A 25621-nucleotide genomic window follows, 5' to 3' on the forward strand; every position below is an offset into this window, starting at 1 on the left:
TATATGTCAATTATACCTCAATTAAAAACAAAGTGAAAAGATAAAGAGATTTCTTGGCAGTTATTAAAAAAAACGGGGGGGTTTTCAGACAGATAGCTGGAGGGCTGAAAGGATTCACAGTAAGTATGGAGACCTATGATAATGACATCCCACACGGATATTCCTTTATTAGCTATGTAAAAATCTAAAAAGAGCACAAGAAAAGATGCTCAACATTAGTCACTGGGGAAATACAAATTAAACCAGGAGATACTACTTGACAACCCCAAGAATAAGTGTGGGCAAAGATGAAGGAAATTGGAACCCTCATACACTGCTGGTGAGAATGTAAAACAGTACAGATGCTTTGGAAAACAGTTCGGTAGTTCCTGAAAATGCTAAACATACAGTTACTCTATGACTGAGCAATGTTACTCTTCTCTCCCAAGAGACCTGAAAATATGTCTACACAAACATTTATACATGAGCATATATGTAACAGCCAAAAAGTGGAAGTAATCTAAATGTCCATCAACTGATGATAAAGAAAATGTAATATATCCATAAAATGGAATATTATTCAGTGATAAAAAGGAACAAAGTACTGATCACGCTAACACATGAATGAACCTTAACACATCATGCTAAGTGAAAGAATTCAGACACAAACACCACATGTGGTTAGATTCTAATTATATGAAACGTCCAGAATAGGAAAACTAGAGAGACAGAATGTAAATGAGTGATTGTCTAGTACTAGAGGGTGGGAGGAAATGAAGAGTGACTGCTAATGGGTACAGGGTTTTTTGGAGCAATAAAAATATTCTGAAATTCACTGTAGTGATGGTTGCATAACTCTGAATATAAAAACTGAATTGTACTCTTTAAAAAAACACTAAATTCTATCCTTTAAACGGGTTAATTTTATGCTATGTGAATTATAGCTCAATAAAGCTGTTATAGAGAAATTGAAAACCAAGAGATTCCTTTATTTTCTCTTACTGAAAACCTCAAACTCCTTTAATTTTCAAACTTTAAATTAATTGAACTTAATTCTAATCGTGACTTGAATTTTAAGAAAATTTTAAACCAAATCACAGGTTCTAAACAAATACCTGTTTGCACACCAGTATCCTTCTTGGGAGAGATCACAGAATTGATACATCTATTACATTTACCACTGACTTCATCCAAGCCATGTCTTGAATTGGAAATGTTGTTAGTAGATGCATTATATTCCACTGGTATTGTATCAACTGGCAAGAGAAATAAATTATCTGATAAAATGACAGTTCAGGAATATTAATAAAAATTATGTGTAGCAGCAACTAAACACGCACAAGACTTTTAATCAATGAGTATGAACACTGCAATAAAAACTTAGAAGGGCTGGCCTAAAAGTTTCCTTCAAAAGGTTACCTGCACTCTTATTCCTTACTGAATTTAGGGAGATCACTTAATAGATTTTCTCTGTAAAAATGGGTACAAAGGTGCACATTTTACCTGCTGTGAGCAAAACCTAGGAAAACTTATGTGAAAAGATATTAAAGTGTAAATCATTTACTTCTTCTCTTAAGGCAATTTCCCAAATAAGTATTATAAAGTTACATTAGTTCAAGGTCTGAAACTCCTTCAAAAATATTTAGTTAATAGGTATATTAAAGGTATTAAAAATAGGCAATTATTTAAAGTCATCTTCGAAAAATATTATAAATAAAATTCTAGTTCAGTACTTACCACCAAGATTTTTAATCAATCTAGAGGTGTCATGTCCCTTTTGAGCCAACTCTCGGATTCTCTGTTCTTGTTTCAGTCTCTGTGCCAGCTCCTGCGCTCTCTGCATTGTCTGGAACAGCTCATTTGTCTTGAGAGTCATGATTTCCTACCAATATTTAAGTGCATAAAGTTACTAAATACAATTATCAAACACGCACAGACTTGACTATTCTCTCACAAGAGATATTTTCTAAGCTCCTGTTACGTACCAGGCACTACTGACGATAATGGGAGTGGTCAACACAGCAAAGTTCCTTTCGTTTTGGAGCTTACATTTTAATATCATTTTCTATAGCTGGGATGATACCATAAATATAAGAACTCTTCTACCTATTCAAGCTTATACTAATAAAGTTCTCAAAGTTTCAAAAAGCAATGGTCAATTCCATCAGAGTTCCATTAAGATTAAAAACAAATTATTAAGAAGTAAAATACAAGGTTTACGGCTATTTCTTGCAATTCAACCAAATGATACTTTGATTTTTTTCATATATATATATATATATATATATGTTATTCCATAGGAGTAGTTGGCTCAGCCTATTTAACATAATGAAATCAGAACCCCAGACCACGTGTCCCTGCATCAGCTAATTTGGGAGTGAAAGTTGCAAGTATGAAAAGGTAAGAAAATGCAGGTTCTCAGCCCTACCTCCCAGCTCCAGGGGAAGTGCCCTATGCTCAACTCTGTAACTCTCACAAATCTTTGGCAATCGAATTTCATAGTATAATTTGCTCTTTTGTCAGGTCAGCTCAAACATGGCACTTGACACCACCATACCTATGCTGTCTGCATCACTTAATATAGGGGTTCTCCGAGCTAACCAGACATCTATTCTTTTTAAAAAGACCCTTATTTAAGCACAAAAGAAACCTCCAAAACAGCAACAAACTGTATCATCAATCCCAGCCAATCACTCTGCAAACATATTCTCCTGTTCCCAAGTGATACAGACAGAAAGGCCAATCATTTCTCTTAGCATATCTAGAATATTCATTAATACACTACTCATACCTTAGAAAACATTTCAAAATCAAGCACATGGATAACTTTTGTTTTCTGCTATAATAACTCATCCTGACCACCTCCTTAAGCAGAGAAACACCCCAACAAATACAGCATTTGTGAACTAATCTTTGGAAATAATAAAACCTCCAGCTTCTATTTTCATAACCTTCTTTATGCAAAGCTTTAATGTTTCTGCATACAGCTTCACAATTTCACAATATATATAAATCTTCAACTTCTGGGTATTTTTCCTTTTTTTTTTTTTAAAGATTGGCACCTGAGCTAACAACTGTTGCCAATCTTTTTTTTTCCTGCTTTTTCTCCCCAAATCCCCCCACTATATAGTTGTATATTTTAGTTGTGGATCCTTCTAGTTGTGGCATGTGGGACGCTGCCTCAGCATGGCCTGATGAACGGTGCAATGTCCGTGCCCAGGATCTGAACCAGCAAAACCCTGGGCCGCCGAAGCAGAGCGTGAACTTAACCACTCGGCCACAGGGCCGGCCCCTATTTTTCCTTTTAAAAACATATCGTTTTTTTACTCTAAAATGTTAAACAGTTAAAATATAAATACCTACTTCCTTTTGTTTTTGCTTAAACATGTCTTCTTCATACTGTTTCTGCATCTCTTCTCGTTCCCGTGCTAAACGATGCTCCTCTTCTTGTTCTTCCTTCTTTCTTTGCTCTTCTTCCAGCTGCTTCTTCCTGCGCTTCTCTTCTACCTGAGCAGTAATGGCTTTCTAGTCATAAACAACCACACAAATCATTGTCACACAAAAAATAATCAATGAAGCATTTGTTTGGTGTTTCTAAAATAAGTTTAACACTACACAGAAAGTATTACATACACGAGTAAAGTTAAAAAGTCAAATTGCCAATGTATTTCTCCCTTCTACCACTTGTCAAGTTCTACATGCTTTTTCTTTAACCCCAGGAGGGCTGTTGGAAGAACTAATAGAGAAACAACTGAAGAAAAAAATCTCAGTGCTTAGTATACTGTCTGGTAAGTAGCAGATGCTCCATAAATGTCTGTTCACTTAACTGATTAAGAGTAACATTATTAACTAAGCGAAATTCTTTACATATCAGAGATTTGAAAGAATCATTCAGACAATTAAGTCCTTTCAGTATTAGACCAAAGTTAGGAGAGAATTTTAATTTTAGTCTTTCTTACATTATCTGCTAGATTTCTCAATCATAATTCTATTTCAATCCCCTCTACAGTTCCCTTCCAAAGAACTAATTTTCATCCTGACCAAAATTCAGGAGAACTAAACTGATGAAAAAAATATCCAATACTAACTTAACATTTAGTGTCATTTCACATCCACTATGAAGACCTTCTCTTCTGGAAGGCAGGTGGCTATACTATGTGATACTGTCTGGTTCTCAGCACGAGTATAATTCTAACATAATGCCAGCTGGAGTAGGGATTAGACTGCTCACAGGATTGGACAGGGCTTGTGCTGTAAGTTTACACTGGAATTTTAATTTCCATTTACTTAAGTATCTATTAGCCATGACTATTACTTATTAAGGCAGAGAACAATATTTTACAATGCAGTACCTGATGTTCTAACTGTTTTTGTCGCCGCCTGTCTCGTTCCTCTATCTCAGCTGGGTCCAAGAGAGCAGTCATGGAACGGAGAAAGCTGGCAAGAAAGATATACTGGCCGTTTAAAACCCAAAAGGTGGGTTTAACAAGTTGCTGAATCATTTTTGTTTGGAATATCTACTAATCATTTTTATTTTAAAGAAAAACACCAAACCAGAAACCAATTAAGATATATTATAAATATAACAATAGTCTTAATAAAGCACAAAGACTTTCTTAAATATCAATAAATACTGAAGAATGAACTTACTTCGTTTTTTGACTGTTTGCCATAGCCACATCTCCAACAGGTTTTACTAAATGCTCCTCCTCTGAAGGTTCAACATGGGTTCCAGTTGTAGGTGTACAAACACTGCTGATATCAGCCAGCTCCTGAGTGTCCGGAGAGACACAGAAGTACTCTGGTTGTTTGTGTGTTGACTGAGAAGACAACTGAGACCGAGAACCAGGATAGCTCTTTAATGAATCAAAATGCATCGCCCATCTGTCATGTTCCTCACCCTAATCATGACAAATAAGAATTGCTAAGAATTTTTCCAATTGTTCTCACGTATAAAATCCTAAATGACAATCAAACATGATTTCTACAAGTTACCATACAGCAGAATAAGCCGTATAAGCAGAATAAGCATCATAAAAATTAACATAACTGTATTCTGTATTGATTTCACATACATTTCGATAACTAGCTTAGAGAATATGAGAAATTCAAAGAAATTAGGAAATTTCTAAAAAGTTAGTTACAAGAAACGATGCCATATCACACGTACTGAATGCATTCAATGAAAAGTTCACAAGAGCAAATGTAGGATTATCTGAATACTCTGGTCTTGTCAAATAGTTTCAGGATACTTTTAAGTTTATGATTAAAGACTTTGAAATTATTTTTTCTCTTTATATCCATAAAACTTCCTAAGTTACCTTTGAAGATATAATTTTTTCCTCTATTTTTCTTTGCCTGTCATCTTCTATTTGCTTGTTCAACTCTTCAATCCATTTTCTCTGCTGTTCTTGTTTCACAGCACTGAAAGGGTGCCCCAGTGGTACTGCTTCCTAAAAAACAGTCGACACCATCTAAAGTTCAGTTCTCTTTTCTAACCACTTCATATTTACAAATCTTGCCAAAGAATTTATACAGATTTAATGTGGAAAGGCATTTATCTCTAAGAAGAGCACTAATTTTAAACAAAAAATTGAGTACACAAGAATTAAGTAGATATATTCTGGTTTTCAGAATCATATTTGTAACATATACTAGCATAAGGATATAATAAGATTAAGTGTAAGGAAAGAAATTTTCTAGTGAAAAACAGAAAATTCTTTCTTTAAAACAAGTATAGGATAATTTAAAATTGATGAGTATTGCTTTACATTTGCCTTTGGAATACAACAAATACTGCTTTTGGATCAAGAACCAGCAGGATGTAAGAGAGCAAGAGGCTTTCTCTATTGAATGGCATCTCACTCTAGGAAACTCCTTTTCTGTTTCTGCTGTTACAACCCTATTACAATCTAAGATGTTTCAATAAGAAAAATACATTGTGTCCGGATTAAGTCGTCTAATTCTAAGGAAAAAAACCAAAAACAGGAACACAAAAATTTGTTATTGCTTTAACTTAAGAGTTTAGTATGCTCTAACAAAAAGGGAAGAATATATTCTGCTCAAAGTGTCCTGAAATGCAAGAGCTAAGCAACAAACAATTTGTTATATGAGATACCTGCAGGACATAATTTAAAAAATAGTCTGACAGAATACTACAATGGCAATATACATCACAATGTTACTTTCTGCCCTTGTTTTTACTAGAAACAATGGCAAGGCTATAGTTTACAACCAATTGTTTTGATCAAAGGAAATATTTATACAAAAGGAAAAGTCTTAATATCTCCCTGTGGAAAATCTAGTAATCAGTTCTCTAAATTCAGTCTTCAATTTCTTACTTAAGGATGTCTTACAAAGCCATTGCTACTCACTTGCTTACCACCTGAATAATTCATTTCACTTCAACTGACTAGGAAACCCTTTAAATTATTCTTATTTTCTTTTTTACAAGTTTCCCCCAATGTGCATTCAGTTAGAAGAATGAAAGTATAAGGATTTGGTGGGTGGGGAGAGGTGGTAGGTAGGATGGAGATCTCCCTTTTGCTTATTGAGCTCATTTAGTTGAAGGTGAGTAAAGGAGATACATGTATAGCACAAGACACACTGTAACAATTGTGTTTTGACCACGGTTTAGCACCTCCCTTCTGTTAATTATTCTACACGGTTAAGGAAAGAACCCTCTTTCCTTAGGCTCACACACACTTTTCTACCTTATCTCCCTCATATTATTGACCTGAGACTTCCTTTCCTCTACATAAAAACTTCTTTTCTAAACACCCATTTTAAGCCTATTCTCAAGTGACAGCCTTGAACGAAAACTCATTTTCATAGGTACTTACTACCTCCTACCCCACAAACAGTTCCTGTTGTTATAGGATTCTAATGTAATTCTTTAGCTACTTTCAAGTTATTCTATGTTAGGAAATGTCAGTCTTACTCCTAATACAAATGCTGCATGAATGGCAGCTACTTAATCAGAACTTTTCCGTGCTTTACAAACAGCCTACTACAGATGTCTGGTTCTGTTCCATTTAATTCTCCCCTTAACACAGTCTTTAAAAATGCAGCTTTGGGAAAGGAGAACACTCAGTGGTAACTTTGCCACAGTTCAGAATAGCCCTGCTTGTCAGTTCATGATTTCCAAGTTCAGATGCCAAGAATTTCCTCACTCTAGATGCTATCCACCTACTCATCTTGTCCACTCACCATGGAGAAAAGGCATTCGTGTGGGTGATGGGTGGTCTCAGCACACTGGGCTAGAAAGAACAGGATCTTCCAAGAGGAAGAGCAGTGAAACATAGAGCTGAAATCACTTTTTTTTTTAGGGGGGTGAGGGTACTCTGAAGTTGAAAATCACTTGTTGAAAATCCTCTGGAACGAGAGGACTATATAAGTGTGCATATAGCTAAAAATCCTAGTTTTCATGTGTTTATTGGCACATTTGATTCAAAAGTCTTCTTCTTCTCTGAAATAATTTCCCTTGAATCCTACTTTACCTCATGTTTTGATGTGTGTATCCATTATCATTCTGTTCCAAGTATTTTTATTTCCACTTTTTTTTTAACTCTCAAATTATTTAGTAGTGTGATGGGGGGGGGGGAGGTGAGGAAGATTGGCCCCAAGCTAACAGCTGTTGCCAATCTTCCTCTTTTTGCTTCAGGAAGATTATCACTGAGCTAACATCTGTGCCAATCTTCCTCTATTTAGTATGTAGGACGCCACCACAGCATGGCTTGACGAGCAGTGTGTAGGTCCGCACCTGGGATCCAAATCTGAGGAACCCAGGCCACTGAAGCGGAGTGCACCGAACTTAACCACTACACCACCACCGGCCCCAGTAGTGTGATTTTCAATTTCCACATATGTAGCAGTTTAAAAAATATTTTTGTTAGTAACTTTTAAATTACCTGCTTTGTAGTTAGAGATCACTATCTGTATAACAGCTATTTCAAATTTAACTGAGTCTTTATTTATGGCCTAACACAGTATCACTTTCTGTAAATATTCACGTGTGCTTGAAAAATATTCTCTTATTGTTGGACATAGAACCTGATATATCTTAATTACAACCAACTTGCTACCTTCTATGTTGAAATCTCCCTTTAAATAGATAATTCATAAGTTTCTCTGCAGTTTTACTAATTTCTTGATTCACATATTTGAGGTTTCGAGTTGACCAATTTTTGCTTTACATATTAGACACATGCATGTCAAAAACTGCTATACATTCTGGATGCTAAATCTTCTATTAATATTTACAACCCCCACCATCCCCAACAATGCTTTTTGTCTTATTTTTATTAGTATAGCAATACCAACTTTATTTTGGTTAGCACTTCTTTTTGAATCCTATTATTTTCAACCTTGCTGTATTTCTATGCTTTAGGCATGTCTCGTATTCTAGAAAATATCTAGATTTCTTTGTTCCAATCTGTAGGTGCTTTTTAAAATTAGTTTTAGTCCCACTTAGATTTATTATATTTGTTGGTATATTTGGTCCTATTTCTACTATCATAATTTTATATTTCAATTTATCCCACTTTATTTTTAAGCTTCTCTTTAAAATTTTGGTATCTATAGATATCTTCTTCTAATAAGACAAGAACTTTGGTATGGTTTCACATCCTTTGATTTTGCCATCCTCTGCCAACACATCAATGTTGATATTAACTACACTTTTCTTAGTTATTAAGGATATAGTTTCTCCTTTTAGTTCTAGCAAGATGTAAAAATAACAATCAACTCTAACCAAGGTATGAAATCACAAATCTCTTGCAGCATTCCTCAACTTACCTTATCTTTTACTTAAGCACTTCATTCAAAACTGTTTTCAACGTGGGCCTTTTTAAAAAATCTTCAGAGAACTTGAATGCCCAAGGATATTTTATTATCTACTGTTATTTGAACGACAGTTTGGCTGGATATTAAATTCTAAGTTTTCTTTTCCATCAATATTTTGAAATCTTGTACACAGTGTTGCTGTAGAAAAATACATCAAGCTCATACTTATTCTTTTATATATGTAGCCTGTTCTTTCTTTCCGCAGGCTTTTAGAATTCCTCTTTCATATTCTTAAATTTCAGTTTAGTATGTATAGGTGGGGTTTTCTTTATTCTCTTTTTTGGTGCTCTATGGCCCTTGAAATCTGAGGTCAGTTTTTTCTTTTCATTCTGGGAAACTGATCTTAATTACTCTTTCAAATATTTCCTCCCTCCATTTTTTCCCTCTTGTTTGAGCTATTTCTTTTTTTTTTGTCTCATATTGCCTTAAAACAGTTTTTCCCTATTGTCCTCTCCTTTTTCCTTTTAATATATTTTCTAAATATGGTTTGCCAATTATTTATTCATTTCCTAGCTCTATCACTTCTGCTATTTCTCATCTACTGTATTTTTTACTTTATTTTTCACACCTAAACTTTCTGCTTGGTTTTGTTTCCTATTCTCATTGCTAACATCTTCCCCTACTTTTTATTTTTTTTTGGCAGGGGGTGAGGAAGATTGGCCCTGAGCTAACATCTGTTGCCAATCTTCCTCTTTTTGCTTGAGGAATAATGTCACTCAGCTAACATCTGTGCCACTCTTCCCTATTTTATGTGGGATGCCGCCACAGCATGGCTTGACAAGTGGTGCCAGGTCTGCACCCAGGATCCAAACCTGCGAACCTTGGACTGCCAAAGCAGAGTGCACGAATTTAACCACTATGCCACCTGGCTGGCCCCCCCGTTACTTCTTTTATTATGTTCATTAGACTAAATTTATTGATTCATCTGTCCTAAGAATTTTGCTTCTGTTGGAATCTGATATACTCTATGTTGTTTTTCCTTTGGAATAGTTGCTTTCCTCCAACGTTTTGTTATTTGCATGAGTTTATTTTTTTCCTGCCATTATCAACCAAACACGTCTAGTAACGAACAGCCAATACACTCAGTGGGTAGGGATGGTGGAGAGCAGACTAGCACTAGGGTGGAAAATTCAGGCATTAAACTACAATCACTCCCCACCTCTCAGAACAACTCAAGTCAGAGCTTCTTTTTTGGGAACACTCCTTAGACTGCAATTGTAATTCACCAGCCAGGTGAGTTTGGAGCAGGGAGGGGCGAAGTAGTTTCCACCTGATTGTCCCAGTTCCTCCCACCAAGAAGTAAGATTTAAGGAAAGACTGCCTAGGATTTTATTCTAGAGAACAGCTAGAAGAAAGATCTGAGAGTTAATGTAGGGTGAGGCACAGCTTGTTTTAAGACAATGGCATTAGGGGAGGAGGAGGCAGCAGGTTAGCAAGAACAGAATTCCAACAACTCATTCTTATTTTATTCTCCCACAGGGATGCTAGGTTAACTTCTAACCCAGGCTACCTGCCAACCCAATAGACCAAAAAAGTATCTTTCCTTTCAGTTTTTTCAGTATCTTAAGGACTCATCTTAGGGGTAGGTACCAGCAGTTTACAGTTTAGTATTTTGAGACCATGGGATCTTAGCATTTGTGACTGTAAAACTTATCGGCTGTCAATATTTTCTGTTTGACTTATTTTTGGTTGTTTTTCTTATAACATTATAGCAAATTCTGTAAACACTCCAATGACATTTGAGAATTTGAACTGTATATTTGTAGAAAATAAATTTCTGATAATTTTTATTGTTCAAATCCTCTGATAATTCCCTGGTAAAAATGTGCTTCAATTTCTATTTATTTTGGGCATATGAATCACAGAAATTATTTTTACACCTTTATTAGTGACTCTGCTTTTTATCAAAATTAATTACTGTGTCAACAGCTTTCTCTCCTGAAGTAATGTTTCCAAAACTATTATCATCAATTTTGCTTTCTGTTTTTTCTTTAAATTTTTATTGGCTTACAGAATCAATCTATTTTTTGATAATGTGTAATTTTATTTCAAGTAAATCTCTTTTTAATTTTTTTACAATTTTATTTATTTATTTATTTTAGTTTTTTGGGAGGGGGAGATTAGCCCTGAGCTAATATCTGCTGCCAATCCTCCTTTTTTTTTTTGATTTTTTTTTTTATTAATGTTATGACAGATTACAACCTTGTGAGATTTCAGTTGTACATTATTATTAGTCATGTTGTGGGTACACCTCTTCCCCCTTTGTGCCCTCCTCCCACCCCCCCTTTTCTCTGGTAACCACCGATGAGATCTTCTTGTCAATATGTTAACTTCCACCTATGAGTGGAGTCATATAGAGTTCGTCTTTCTCTGACTGGCTTATTTCACTTAACATAATACCCTCGAGGTCCATCCACGTTGCTGCGAATGGGCCAATTTTGTCTTTTTTTATGGCTGAGTAGTATTCCATTGTATATATATACCATATCTTCTTTATCCAATCATCAGTTTCTGGGCATGTAGGTTGGTTCCACGTCTTGGCTATTGTAAATAATGCTGCGATGAACATAGGGGTGCAAGGGACTCTTGGGATTTCTGATTTCAGGTTCTTAGGATAGATACCCAGTAATGGGATGGCTGGGTCATAGGGTATTTCTATTTTTAACTTTTTGAGAAATCTCCATACTGCTTTCCATAGTGGCTGTATCAGTTTGCATTCCCATCAACAGTGTATGAGGGTTCCTTTTTCTCCACAACCTCTCCAACATTTGTCACTCTTGGTTTTGGATGTTTTTGCCAATCTAACAGGTGTAAGGTGATATCTTAGTGTAGTTTTGATTTGCATTTCCCTGATGATTAGCGATGATGAACATCTTTTCATGTGTCTATTGGCCATATTCATATCTTCTTTTGAGAAATGTCTGTTCATGTCCTCTGCCCATTTTTTGATCGGGTTGTTTGTTTTTTTGTTGTTAAGCAGTGTGAGTTCTTTGTATATTATGGAGATTAACCCTTTGTCGGATAAGTGGCTTGTAAATATTTTTTCCCAATTAGTGAGCTGTTTTTTTGTTTCAATCCTGTTTTCCCTTGCCTTGAAGAAGCTCTTTAGTCTGATGAAGTCCCATTTGTTTATTCTTTCTATTGTTTCCCTCAACTGAGGAGTTACAGTGTCCGAAAAGATTCTTTTGAAACTGATGTCAAAGAGTGTACTGCCTATATTCTCTTCTAGAAGACTTATTGATTCAGGCCTAATCTTTAGGTCTTTGATCCATTTTGAGTTTATTTTGGTGTGTGGTGAAAAAGAATGGTCAATTTTCAATCTTGTGCATGTGGCTGTCCAGTTTTCCCAGCACCATTTGTTGAAGAGACTCTTTTCTCCATTGTAGGCCTTCTGCTCCTTTGTCGAAGATTAGCTGTCCATAGATGTTGCCAATCCTCCTCTTTTTGCTGAGGAAGACTGGCCCTGAGCTAACATCCATGCCCATCTTCCTCTACTTTATATGTGGGACACCTACCACAGCATGGCTTGCCAGCTGGTGCCACGTCCGCACCTGGGATCCAAACTGGCGAACCCCAGACCACCAAAGCAGAACATGCACACTTAACCGCTGCGCCACAGGGCCAGCCCCTAAGTAAATCTCTTTTAAGCAGCACATCTTTGGGGCTGTCATACCTCTGCTTTTTAACAAAAGATTTTTTACCTTTCAGAGTTGATTTTTCTTTTTTTTTTTGGTGAGGAAGACTGTCCTGAGCTAATACCTATTGCCAGTCCTCCTCTTTTTGCTTGAAGAAGATTGTCCCCAAGCTAACAACTATGCCAATCTTCCTCTATTTTGTATGTGGGACACCGCCACAGCATGGCTTGACATGTGGTATGTAGGTCTGCACCAGGGATCCAAACCTGCGAACCCCAGGCCGCGAAAGCAGAGCACATGAACTTAACCACTATCCCACCAGGCCAGCCCCTTGATTTTTGTTTTCTTGCTGTTACTACTTATTTTGTTTTCTGTTGTACTGGTTACATTGGTAGATATGCTGTTTATAATTATACTAGTAGTTACCTTTGTTTTGGAAATTCTTAAGCCTTTATCTGATTTTCGAAATCATAATTAATGCTGTCTTTACAGAGAGATCAGGCAACAGATCAAACTTTGCACAATGTTCTAACAGAAACATAAAGAACAAAACTGGAAAATACCCCTTTGCTTCCACTACTCTTCACCAGTTAGACAATGGCAACAATTTGCTCTCTTTTCATTTATGTATTCATATGTGCTGATAAGTCTTTTAAAGTTTTTTTTCTTTAAATATAGATACAGTTATGTTATATGTATTGTTCTGCAACTTACCTTTTTTGTTTCAGAATGTCTTGGAGACTTTGTGTCAGCTATATACTCCTTTTTTTAAAACCACGAATTCCTTGTTAATTGTGTTTTAATTTTGATTCACTTTTCTGACCCAGAAATAAATCTTTAAAAGCTTTTCTTTAAACAAAATAGTATCCAGGAAAGATTCTTGTGAGGAATATTTCATAAATTATTGCAGGTCTGAGGTATATCTTTCTGTTCCTTTTATGTGTGAACATGCTGAGGCATTACATTTTTTAGTCCCAGTTTTTATCTATTAAACCTTTATAAATACTGCTCTATTATCTACAGAGTAAAAACCTAAGAATAATTTGATTTTTATTCCTTGCCACCTTTGTATGTTTAAATGCTTGAAAAAGTCTATACCTACTCTTAAAATCTGAATACTTACTAGGATGTATCTTCAAATCAGCCTCTTTTTATTCATTTAGCTTAATTTTTTTTTCTCATCTACAAAGTCTTTTCTCTGATACCTGTTATTAGTACTTCTTATCTATTTGCTCTGTTTTCTTCTTTGGAAACTCTATTACTCAATATTGTATCTTTATAAGCTATTTACCATCTATGTCAGACTTTTCATCTCTTTTTAAAATTCTTCCTGTATTAAGGGAGTGTCCCCACAGTGATCTCTTCCTCTTCCTCTCACTGTGATTTCAATTTATTTCATTACCAAATCTTTTTTCTTTCTTGCTACTGTTTTCTTAGTTTTCTACTACTTTCTTATCTTGAACCTATTATTGTACAAGCATTTCCTGAATCACTTCAAGTCCATCGTGGAATAAGATAGAAATAAATAAAAACTAAGTCAATGTTTTCTTTAAAAGTTTCCTGCTTCACAAAATAGGACATATTTCTTATGAGAGATTTTCCTCTGAGTACTTAGCAAGAATACCCCCTTTTCTAGTGCTCAATATTTTCAGTCTCCGATTTCTTTTTTCCTTTTTACCCCTTTTTGAACAAAGAAAGATTCATCTAGGTCTAGTGTTATGGGTAGTTAGTATGCACAAGTTACTCTCAGTTCTCTCCTTGACCTGTTTAAGTGTTGGTAAATTCTGCCTCTTATTCTGAAACTGGATGCACAGGTATGTAAGGTGTCTAGTACACTTCTTGGATCCTAACAGGCCTTCAAACAATTCCATTTCCTTATTCTAACTATTAAATCTTTCTGGTAAGGCAAAGAGACCCATCCAGTTGTGAATAAGGAAGAGGATTCTTTCCATAGAATTGAATTCTGGAGGACTGAGATAGGGTTCCCCTGATTCCAAGACTATCCAGTATAGAGAGGCAAAGGGAAGCTTTGGCCAGGACTGGCTCATTTTGGTCAAGCTGAAGTATTTGTGTCTTTTGAAATAAGGTCATCAGTGTATTGTGACTAGGTTACAATTTAGTCATATCCCAGTTCTGCTGTGGGAAGGGCCTCATAATCCACAAAAACTATTCCTAGGATTCTAAAGTAAACCAACAAGAGAAGGAATATAAAGATTCTAGGTACTCCAGTTTTATTCTATTGGGTTGTGACCTGCTACTTAAAAAAAAAAATCTCGTCCCGTTAGTGATAAAAATCCATAGAAATTCTTGCTGAACTCTGAACTATGCTATAATGGGCTCTTCCTGATGTATGCCATGGTAAGAAATGTGTTCTGTATTATCCTTTGTATCTTTTTGCACGTCAGAAATATTACATAATTTTTTTAAAAGTCAGAAAGTTGCAAGGTCAAAAAAGGAAAAGATACATATACCTGATCCAGTTATAATTATGCATATATGATTGGGCATTAATGCAGATCAGTGTTTGTGTATCTACTCATTAAGAAAACAACATAGTACCAGAAAGATCCACATCAAACTCAGGTGCTGCATAACCACTACCACCCTCAAGACTCAGCTAAAAAACTGTTAGAATAAACAAATTCTGCAAAGATGCAGGATACAAAACCAACAGAAAAATCAGCCACATTTCTATATACTAACAATGAATTTCTTTTTTGGGAAAAAGAAATTAAGAAAACAATTCCATGTACAACAGCATCAAGAAGAATAAAACACTTAGGAATAAGTAGGCAACAAATGTGTACACTGAAAACTACAAAACATTGTTGGAAGAAATGAAAGAAGACAAATAAATGGAAAGATAGTCTCTTGTTCATGGATTGGAAACCTTAGTATTGTCAAGAATACCTAAAATGATCTATAAATTCAATGCAACACCTATGAAAACCTTGATGCTTTTTGCAAATATAGAAAAATCCATCCTAAAATTCATATGGAATCTCAAGGGACCCTGAGCAGCTAACACAATCTTGAAAAAGAAAAACAAAATTGGAGGACTCACATTTTCTGATTTCAAAACTTACCACAAAGGCGTGGTAAACAAAACAGTGAGACAGTGGCACCAAGACAGACATACAGAACAACAGAATAAAGAGCCCAGAAATAAACCCTCTCATATACAATCAAATAATTTTCGACAAGGGTGCCAAGACTATTCAATGGAAGAAGGACAGTTCTTCTTTTCAACAAATGGTGCGGGGAAAACTTGATATCTACACACAAAAGAATGAAGTTGGACCCTTACTTTACACCATATATAAAAATTAAAATAGATCAAAGATCTAAACATAAGAGCTAAATTGATAAAACTCTTAGAAGAAAACAGCAGAAAAGCTCCATATCAGATTTGGCAATAATTTCTTATGACACAGAAAACAAAGGAAAAAACAGATAAATGAAAAAAAGATAAAATTCAAAACTTTTGTGCATCAAAGGACACTATCAAGGGAGTGAAAAGGCAACCCATGGAATGGGACAAAATACTTGCAAATCATATATCTGATAAGGGATTAAAATCCAGGATATATAAAGAACTCTTAATTAAAAAATGGGCAAAGGACTTACAAACATTTCTCCAGCATAGACAGATGGCCAGTAAGTACATGAAAAAATGCTCAACATCACTAATCCACTAAGGAAACACAAATCAAAAGTACAATGAGAAATCACTTCATACCCATTAGGATGGTTATCGTCAAAAAAATAGAAAACAAGCCTTGGTGAGGATATGGAGAGGTCAGAACACTTGCGCACTGCTGACAGGAATGTACAATTGTACAATGGTACAGCAGCAGTGGAAAACAGTATAATAGTTAAAACACAAAAGTGTCAAATTAAAATTGGTAGAAATTTAACACAAAAAATTTAAACATAAAATTACCATATGATCCAGCAATTGCACTTATGAGTATATACCCAAAAGAACTGAAAGCAGAGATTCAGAGAGATTATTTGTACACGAACGTTCATAGCAGCATTATTCACAATGACCAAAAGGTGGTAACAACTCAAATGTCCATCGATATTTGGATGAATGGATAAACAAAATATAGTATTATACACACAATAGCATATTATTCAGTCTTGAGCAGGAATGAACTTCTGATATATGCTACAACATGGAAAAACCCAGAAAACATTATGCTAAGTGAAATATGTCAGACACAAAAGGATAAATATTGTATGATTCCACTTAAAGGTACCTAAAATAGTCAAATTTATAGAGACAGAAAGTAGAATGGTGGTTACCAGGGGCTGGAGGAGGGAGAAACGGCGAGTTATTGTTTAACGAGTACAGTTTCAGTTTGAGATAATGAAAAAATTCTAGAGATGGACAGTAGTTATGGCTGAGTGACAACATGAACGTACTTCATGCCACTGAAGCATACACTTAAAATTTATTAAAATGGTAAATTTTATGTTATGTATATTTTACCACAATAAAAAAAAAGAAGGAAAAAAGGTAGGAGAAGTTTTTTGTCAGCCAAATGTAGAACTATGATTTGGTGGTAGCAATAAGACAATGAAAAGCTGGCCAAATGGCAACCTCACTTTCTACCCCATGTAGATCAGAATATACGCCCTTTACGTAAGAGGCTTCCCAGGGAGGGGCAGTCATTAGGTAAAGCCAAGTTTTTATGAAGGTGATGTATTCTCAAAAAGGCTGAAGCTGGACGTAAATTTCTTAGAAACACAAAAGGAGTTTTAAGCTGCATAGTGTAAAAGAATGTTTGGGCTGAACAATATAGGGATGAGAACACCAGGCCATTCAACTGGGGGAGGGGGAGTGAGACTGAGAATCAAGAAGAGGAGAGGAAAAGAAGCTGGTTAGAGGGCTGACTCTAAATAGCCTCAGGGCTCCAAATGGAACTGCTTTGCAAATTATCACTAGAGCAAACCTTCAGAAAGCACTTTATATGCCAGCCACTGTTCTAAGCACTTTATATGCATTACTTCAAGTTTTAACAAAATTGGCCTTGGTGACTCTGCCTGCAACCAAATTTCTCCTCCTCTCACTTATAGGAAAAGGTTAACTTAATATTCAAACAGTATAAATAGCTGTGGCTATGGCTGGGATTTCTGAAAACAACTGCTTTCAGGTATTTAAGAACCGGGATTTTTTTGTTACACAGTTAACTCATTTCCCCTCAATAGCATCTCTCTAGTATCTTACCACATTCATACACAAATACACAAAAACAGCATTTAAACAGTAAAAGGATGAGTAAATAATCATACTCTTTAATCCTTAGTTGTTCAGCCCTGGATTTAGAGCATGTTTTCTTTTCTAGACTTTCTCCTATCCCTAACCCCCATCTCTGACTCCAAAATATATATAATTTTATTGATTTTATGGATTATGAAAAAAAGATGCACATTATCATTAAAAAATATACAAAGTGTAAAAAAACTAAAAATCACCCGAAATGGTTAATTCTTTATTTGCATTAATGAGTATGGATTATTTCCCCATAATAAATGACCTAATAAACACACAAATTAAGCAATAATAAATGACATACTAACATTTAAACCTAAATTTTGGTAACTAAAAATATTTTTAGCATTAAAGACTTTTTAGTCCTAATACTGAAAAGTAAACAAGCTAACAACTGATTCTCACCAACTTCATGAATAATTTTAGTCGTAGTTTTTAAATTCCGTATACAGATTTTAGATTCTGTATATATATATATGTAGATTTAGACTCTGCATGCATCAATTTCTAAATCTTACATACATAACATTATCACAGAACAACAGATTTTTCTAAAATGACTTCTATCAAGACTATTTACTGCCTTTTAACAATCAGTCAAACTGCTTTTGGGAACATGGAAAACTACAGTTCAGATTTCATTCCTTTTGTTAATGTAAACCTATCAACAGACTACAAAATTATTGGATTTAGGCAAGTCAACCCTATATAGAGCAGAATAAAACAACCATGCAAACAATCTAACTTGGAGGGGTTCTATAAGAAATCTACCAGCGCTAGGGCTGGCCCACTGGCATAGTGGTTAAGCGAGTGTGCTCCACTTCAGTGGCCCAGGTTCACATCCCAGGCATGGACCTACACACCACTCATCAAGCCATGCTGTGGTGGCATCCCACATACAAAATAGAGGAAGACCACCATAGATGTTAGCTCAGGGCCAATCTTCCTCAACAACAACAACAAAAATTAAATAAATAAAAAATAAGAGATTTAAGAGAAAAGTATTTTTTTTTAAAAGAAATCTGCCAGTGCTGAAAATGTCTACTATCAGTCATCCCTTTAGAAAACAATCCCATTTATAACTGCATCAAAAAAAAAATAAAATACCTAGGAATAAATTTAACCAAGGAAGGAAAGACCTGTACTCTGAAAACCATGATGCTGATAAACTGAGGTGACACAAATAAATAGAAACTGAGATGACACAAATAAATAGAAAGATATATCATGTTCATGGATTGGAAGAATTAGTATTGTTAAAATGTCCATACTACCCAAAGCAATCTACAGATTCAATGCAATCCTCATCAAAATACCAATGGTATTTTTCACAGAACCAGAACAAAGAATCCTAAAATTTGTGTGGAACCACAAAAGACCCTGAATAGCCAAAGCAATCGTGAAAAAGAACAAAGCTAGAGTTACACTCCTTGATTTCAAACTACACTGCAAAGCTACAGTAATCAAAACAGTACAGTAGTGGCAGAAAAACAGACACGTAGATCAATGGAATACAAGAGAGGGCCCAGAAACAAACCCAAGCATATATGGTCATTAATCTATAACAAAGGAGGCAAGAACATACAATGAAGAAATGACAGTCTCTTCAATAAACGGTGTTGGAAAAACTGGACAGCTATATGCAAAAGAATGAAACTGGACCACTATTTTACACCATATACAAAAATAAATTTAAAATGGATTACAGTCTTGAACATAAGACCTGAAACCATAAAACTCCTAGGAAAAAAACACAGGCAGTCAGCTCTTTGACATCAGTCTCAGCAAATTTTCTTTGGACCAGTCTCCTCAGGAAAGGGCAATAAAAGCAAAAATGAACAGATAGGATTACATCGAACTAAAAAGCCCTTTGCACAGCAAAGGAAATCATTAACAAAACAAAAAGACAACCTACTGAATGGGAGAAGATATCTGCAAATCATATATCCAATAAGGGGTTAAAATTCAAAATACATAAACTAACAGAATATTAAAAAAATAAACAACTCAATTAAAAATGGGCAGAGGGGGGTCAACTCAGTGGTGTAGTAGTCGAATTTGGCAGGCTCTGCTTCAGTGGTCTGGGTTTGTGGGTTCAGATCCCAGGCACAGACCCACACCACTAGTCAGCCACGCTGTGGCAGCAACTCACATATAAAGTGGAGGAAGACTGGTATAGATGTTACCTCAGGGCTAATTTTCCTCAAGCAAAAACAGAGGAAGACTGGCCACAGATGTTAGCTCAGAGTGAATCTTCCTTACCAAAAAAAAGAAGAGCAGAGTACTTGAATAGACATTTTCCAAAGAAGACATACAGATGGCCAACAGGCACATGGAAAGATGCTCATCATCACTAATCATTGGGGAAATGCAAATCAAAACCACAATGTGATATTACCTCATACCTATCAGAATGGCTATCATCAAAAAGACAAAAAAATAAGTGCTGGCGAGGATGTGGAGAAAAGAGAATCCTCATACACTGCTGGTGGAAATGCATATTACTGCAGCCACTATGGAAAACAACATGGAGGTTCCTCAAAAACTAAAAGCAGAATACCACACAATCTAGCAATTCCACTCCTGGGTATTTACCCAAAGAAAACAAAAACACCAATTCAAAGAGATATATGCACCCCTATGTACACTGCAGCATTACAATAGCCAAGATATGGAAGCAACCTAAGTATCCATTGATGGATGAATGGATAAAGATGATGTGGGTGTATATACACACACACATACACATACACACACACACACACACACACACACGGAATATTACTCAATCATAAAAAGGAATCAAATCTTGTCATTTGTGACAACATGGATGGACCTAGAGGGTATTATGCTAAGTGAAATAAATCAGACAAATACCATATGATTTCACTTATATATGGAATCTAAAAAACAAATGAACAAACAAAACAAAACAGAAACAGACTCATAGATAGAGGAAACTGGTGACTACCAGAGTGGGGAGAGGTTAGGGGGTAGGCGAAATAGGTGAAGGGGATTAAGAGGTATAAACTTCCAGCTATAAAACAAATAAGTCATGAGGATATAATGTACAGCATAGGGAATATAGTCAATAATATCATAATAACTTTGTACGGTAACAGATGATCAATTCCTACGTATATAAAAAGCAAATCACTATGATGTACACCTGAAACCAACAGGATACTTTATGCTAATCATACTTCCATTAAAAAAAATTAATTTGTTATTAAAAATAAGAGTATTTAGACTTACTCCTTCAAGGAAAATAGGTTATACAGTGATCAAGTAGTAAATGGCTTATATATTCAAAGTAACAACATTTAAGACTTACCTCTAATATCTGACTAGCTCTAGGTAATGAGTGCCCATCAGCCTGGATCAGCGCTACCTGAATAGGAGACTGTGACAGAACACTGGAAGAGCTAGCAGAAGTCTAGAAACAAAGAGAAAAACAAAGGTACTCTGTCCTGATCTATTATTAACACAGGCAAAAGGTCACTAAAGCACTACCTGGGGGACAACTGGTATGTACTTATATTTAGTAAGTAATCACTTATGTTTCATTTGATAACCTTGTAGTGGATACCACACGGTCAGTGGTAAAATTTTGTGGTCAGCTAAAAAATGCAGAGTTCTTTTATAGGAGCCTAGAGGAGGTGCATGGGGCCTCTACACTCACCCACTAACATAGAAAGACAACTTACAGAATGCAAACGGACTAGTTGAGGTCATAATTTTAAAATACCATATGAAAATTAAGTTCTTAAAAAATAAATGTTTTAAAAATAAGTTCTATGATATGAACATGGCTTAGCATTAAAAAATTGCAATTAAGATGTTTTATATTCCATAAATGCTTGATTTTGATACTCTTACCTTAGATTGGTCAAAAATTCCAAGTTTTTCACATACTGTTTTATCACTTTCTGATTTTTTCCAAGGATTATTCCATTTTTCAGAGGCTTCTTTTTCTTTCTTCTTTAAAGCAACCTGTTCATCTGTAAATAATGTCCTTTTTAAAAAAATGTACAAAAACTGTAAAAAAAAATCATGTAAACAATCATGACCTTCTTAAAGAGTGCAGATTCCAACACAGATCTAATCAAATTTGTTTTTCAGGGAAGAGATTAACTCATAAGAGAGAAAAATTTTAAGGGATGGAGTAAGAGAAAACATTTAATCAGAACCAAATTTAAGTATGGTACAAATGGATGTAAAAATATTTGTTTTATCACAATTATCAATAAGGAGCAATTTTTTCAGAACAACATATTTTATATTATGCTAACTATTCTGAGGTTGTATTTTCCTGTCACGTTCATTCAATTTTTACTAAGAGACTTAAAAGCTAGAAGTCTGGATTCAGGGAAGCCTGGGGTCAAATCCAAGTTCGATCACTTCCTAGCTATGTGACTGTGGGCAAACTGCTGTTTACCTCTCTATACTTCAGTGTTTTCTTCTGTAAAATGAAAGTAATAATAGTGCCTATTTCAGTACAGGGCCTAGCACAAGCTAAATATTTAATAAATGTTAGCCATTATCATTCATAACTGTTGAAAAGTAAAAAACATAAAATCTTGTGTCTAACAGACCAATATAAAAACAACTAGGCTCCAAATCATCAATAGTCCTTAAAAATTCAGACACATAAACTTAAATTCCAAGAAAATTAACGAAAGCATGACTTTAACAAAGAGAGATGTGCTTTCCTAACAGTATCTAGTAAAAGAAAGTAAATTGTTTTTAAGATAATAATTAAATCATAAAACACTTCAGTCATTTCCAAGGAATTTCATCATACTTCACAAGTTTGGCACTGTATATTTATAAGCTAAATTTGTATTGAAAGAAAATATTTAAAGCTGAAATTATGATATAAACACACATCAGATCACCAAACCTTCTGATACTGCTACCATACATTTAATTTCTTCATTTCTCTGTTACCTTGACTTCCAACATCCACTCATTCCCTATTTCTTCTATTTATCTCTTTTTCTACATCACCTGTTCCAATAGGGTTATGACTACCTCACAGGACTTCCCAGTCCTATAATAAAAGGTGTAATAATTACCTACCAAGCTCTTTCCTCCACTGGGCTTTTTTTGCTTCCAACAAACTTCTATCACGTTCTCTTTCCCCCAGAGTACTGAATATGTCAGCTGGTTTCCATAGATTCTCTCTAAGACAAAACACAAAAAATTACAGAAGCCTTATTATACATTTCTACACAACTTACTCCATAAATATTAAGTAATAAACTTTTAAATAGTTCTTCTTTTTCAGAGTAAATATTTCACATGCAAGTTAAGGAAAAGCAAAACCATATTCCAAAAATGTCCCCACAATAACAGATACGAGTTACCTACGTGGCAATTTTCTGCTCATACTGTTTAGACGTCTCCTGATTTTTATTTAAAACAGATTGATTTTCATCCTGAACAGACGAAACAGCCTCCGTTTTCTGGACTAGTCCCATAATGTTCTTGTCCTTTGGCTGATTAGGAATATTATTTAAAGGTAGACTGTACTGATCTAGGAGGTAAAATGCATGTTTTAAAATTAACACTAAAATTACATCTCTTACAATACCTTATCTTGGCATACTGCTATACAGTTTAAAAAAACACTGCTTACACATTACCTAATTAATTACCTCTCACAGCAATCCTTGCAGTGGGTATTATGATTCCCATTTTGTCAAAAAAAGAAACTGAACCCCAGAGGTTAAATGGCTCAGAGGTATGGCCATAGCCATACAACTTCTTGTATCAAATAAGAAAACAAGCAAAAACAAAAAAAGAAACTTCCATTTACTCTTGCCAATTACAAATAATATAAATGATAACACAAATCACAACTTAAAGGAGAATGCAAATAGCTTTAGGAAAAACTCATTACCTTGTCCTTATTTTTCTCATTTAGCTGGGCAATCAGTGGGTAACTTTACCACAGACTATTGTCTCTATGTCCCAGCTTCAATATCTATTCCAAATGTTTTATGTAAGGCTCAGCTGTTTGGCTCAAAATTGTTCTAATTCCTCCTTAATGTGCTAGCTCTCCCAGTGAAGAGAAAGCATATCTAATAGGTAAATCATTATATGATGAGGCAAACTCTGCTTTTAACTTCATTGATATTCTCTCTCAATATGCCTACTAAGTTTTCATTTTTTGTTCCCTGAGCTAGAATTCTAGCCTTACAAAACCCAGCTCCCTCACTTTACAAAGAATAATCTAGACCAAGAGAAGATAAATGACTCTTACCTTGAGCACCTTGGAAACGCATAGGAGCTACCTGGTCCCCGAACCAGTTGTAGGGCCTCTTCCTGGTGACTGTTAATGTTATTTTTATTTATTTCACTATTGCCTAACAAAATTTTAATGATATTTCTACTCAGATTCACAATTCCTTAGCTCAAAGCTGAAACTAGATGGCTTTTAAAAACATAATACAATGCTCTGACTAGTGAAACAGAAGGCATGCAACATTCTACGACTCCTTCCAGGTCTGTGTTTTACATTGGTTAAAAAGCTAGTGCTGCGAATCTTTAGCATGGATTGAGGATCAGGAAGAGTAAAACACAGGGGCCAGAAAAACAATTCTTTTCAGCAACTCAAGTCAAATCTTCATAGAAAGGTTCCCACAATTTTCACTAGAAATACTACAGTGACTTTAGAACATTTTATATAATTATTTTCAATGTAAGTAAAGCCTCTTACATTCTAAAATAAGTACAATAGCTTTTTGTACTAACATCTTTTCTAAAGTTCACAGAAACTGAGTTTCTTAAGGCTATGGCACAAGAGAATATTTTGAGTATTAATCTTAAAATATGGTGTATTATAACTATAAAAGTAATTTTGCATGAGAATGTTCTCTAAAAGAATAATTATTTTAAAAGACAGTTACATGTTAAATTAGAATTTAAGTGGCACAGTTACATAAAATCCAACGAGTCTGAAATTCAAAAATGCTTACAGATTGACAAAATTAATATTAATTAAAACTTTAGAAAAAATCTTACTTCTTTCCTCCTCCTTTCCATTCTCAGTCAGGGAAATAGATCTATTTCCTTGGTTTACTGTCATCAAAATCTGTTGTAGTTGGTCTTGTGTTAGACACACCAAACCGCTCTTCATGTTTTCAGCTGTGATGTGTTTTTTGCAAGGCTTCTCTTTAGCTACTAGAGATGTATTTATGGTGTTTCTAGACTTCTGTATATTAGGGGTTGCAGGTGAAATTTCTTTCTGGATATGAAGACAATCTTTATCTGCATACTGCTTGCATAAATCCTTAGTGGGTGAAAAAGTCATACTATTTTTTTCACCTTCTGCCAGTGAAGTTTCTGAACCAATTCTCTTCTTTTGTAAAAGTTTTTCACTCCTGACACAAGTATTTTGTGTTGATCTTAGAACATATCCAGTTTGTTTTGTTCTTAAAGGACATTTTGCAATCTTGGTCTTATTTCCCATCTGTTAAAACAACAGAAATTTATTCTCCATAACAGCCCATGAAAAATCACCAATTATTTTTATTTATGTAATCTGTGATAAGTCAGGCTGCTAAACTTTTTTCCATTTTGCTATTTAGATAATATATTCACAAGAAACTAACTTTAACTTTTGCAGATCTTCACTTGAAAGCTTCATTTACAACTGGAAATTATTATTTTATTTCAGGATAATGAAGAACACAGAAGAACTTTTATTCTACTTGTTACAGGACATCTCCTTCTACTCCAGCTTTGAATTTCATGTCATGATTATACCACCCATACCACCTCTTTGCTCTATAGGCACCTACAGACCCATAGGTTACTAGCCCTTATTCCTTGAGCAACTTACCTTGTGTGTCACCATCCCTCTCGTTAACATAAC

At 35.0% G+C, this 25621-nt stretch overlaps 1 protein-coding gene across 25 annotated transcripts in view; it reads right to left on the reverse strand.

Moving 5' to 3' along the window:
- Positions 1-25621, reverse strand: part of CCDC66 (coiled-coil domain containing 66) — a 48526-nt gene that overhangs the window by 12925 nt on the left and 9980 nt on the right. For 8 of the 25 annotated variants that reach the window (XR_011526897.1, XR_011526899.1, XM_008515336.2 and 5 more), the window contains 11 exons: positions 24769-25216; positions 23113-23278; positions 22822-22925; positions 21619-21740; positions 21074-21175; positions 5301-5432; positions 4630-4880; positions 4332-4416; positions 3343-3504; positions 1717-1861; positions 1095-1235 (listed from right to left, as the gene is read on the reverse strand). Coding sequence is in view for 22 of the 25 variants with exons in the window: in XM_008515336.2 (XP_008513558.1) it covers positions 1095-1235; positions 1717-1861; positions 3343-3504; positions 4332-4416; positions 4630-4880; positions 5301-5432; positions 21074-21175; positions 21619-21740; positions 22822-22925; positions 23113-23278; positions 24769-25216 (1858 nt within the window). In the remaining 3 variants the exon portion in view is untranslated. Of the gene's footprint in view, positions 1-1094; positions 1236-1716; positions 1862-3342; positions 3505-4331; positions 4417-4629; positions 4881-5300; positions 5433-21073; positions 21176-21618; positions 21778-22817; positions 22926-23112; positions 23279-24007; positions 25217-25621 lie in introns of those variants that run through there. The other 17 variants (XR_011526898.1, XM_008515338.2, XM_070574897.1 and 14 more) reach the window with 8 other exon arrangements.

The sequence above is a fragment of the Equus przewalskii genome, chromosome 15 (genome assembly GCF_037783145.1).
Source record: "Equus przewalskii isolate Varuska chromosome 15, EquPr2, whole genome shotgun sequence".
NCBI classification, from domain to species: domain Eukaryota; kingdom Metazoa; phylum Chordata; class Mammalia; order Perissodactyla; family Equidae; genus Equus; species Equus przewalskii.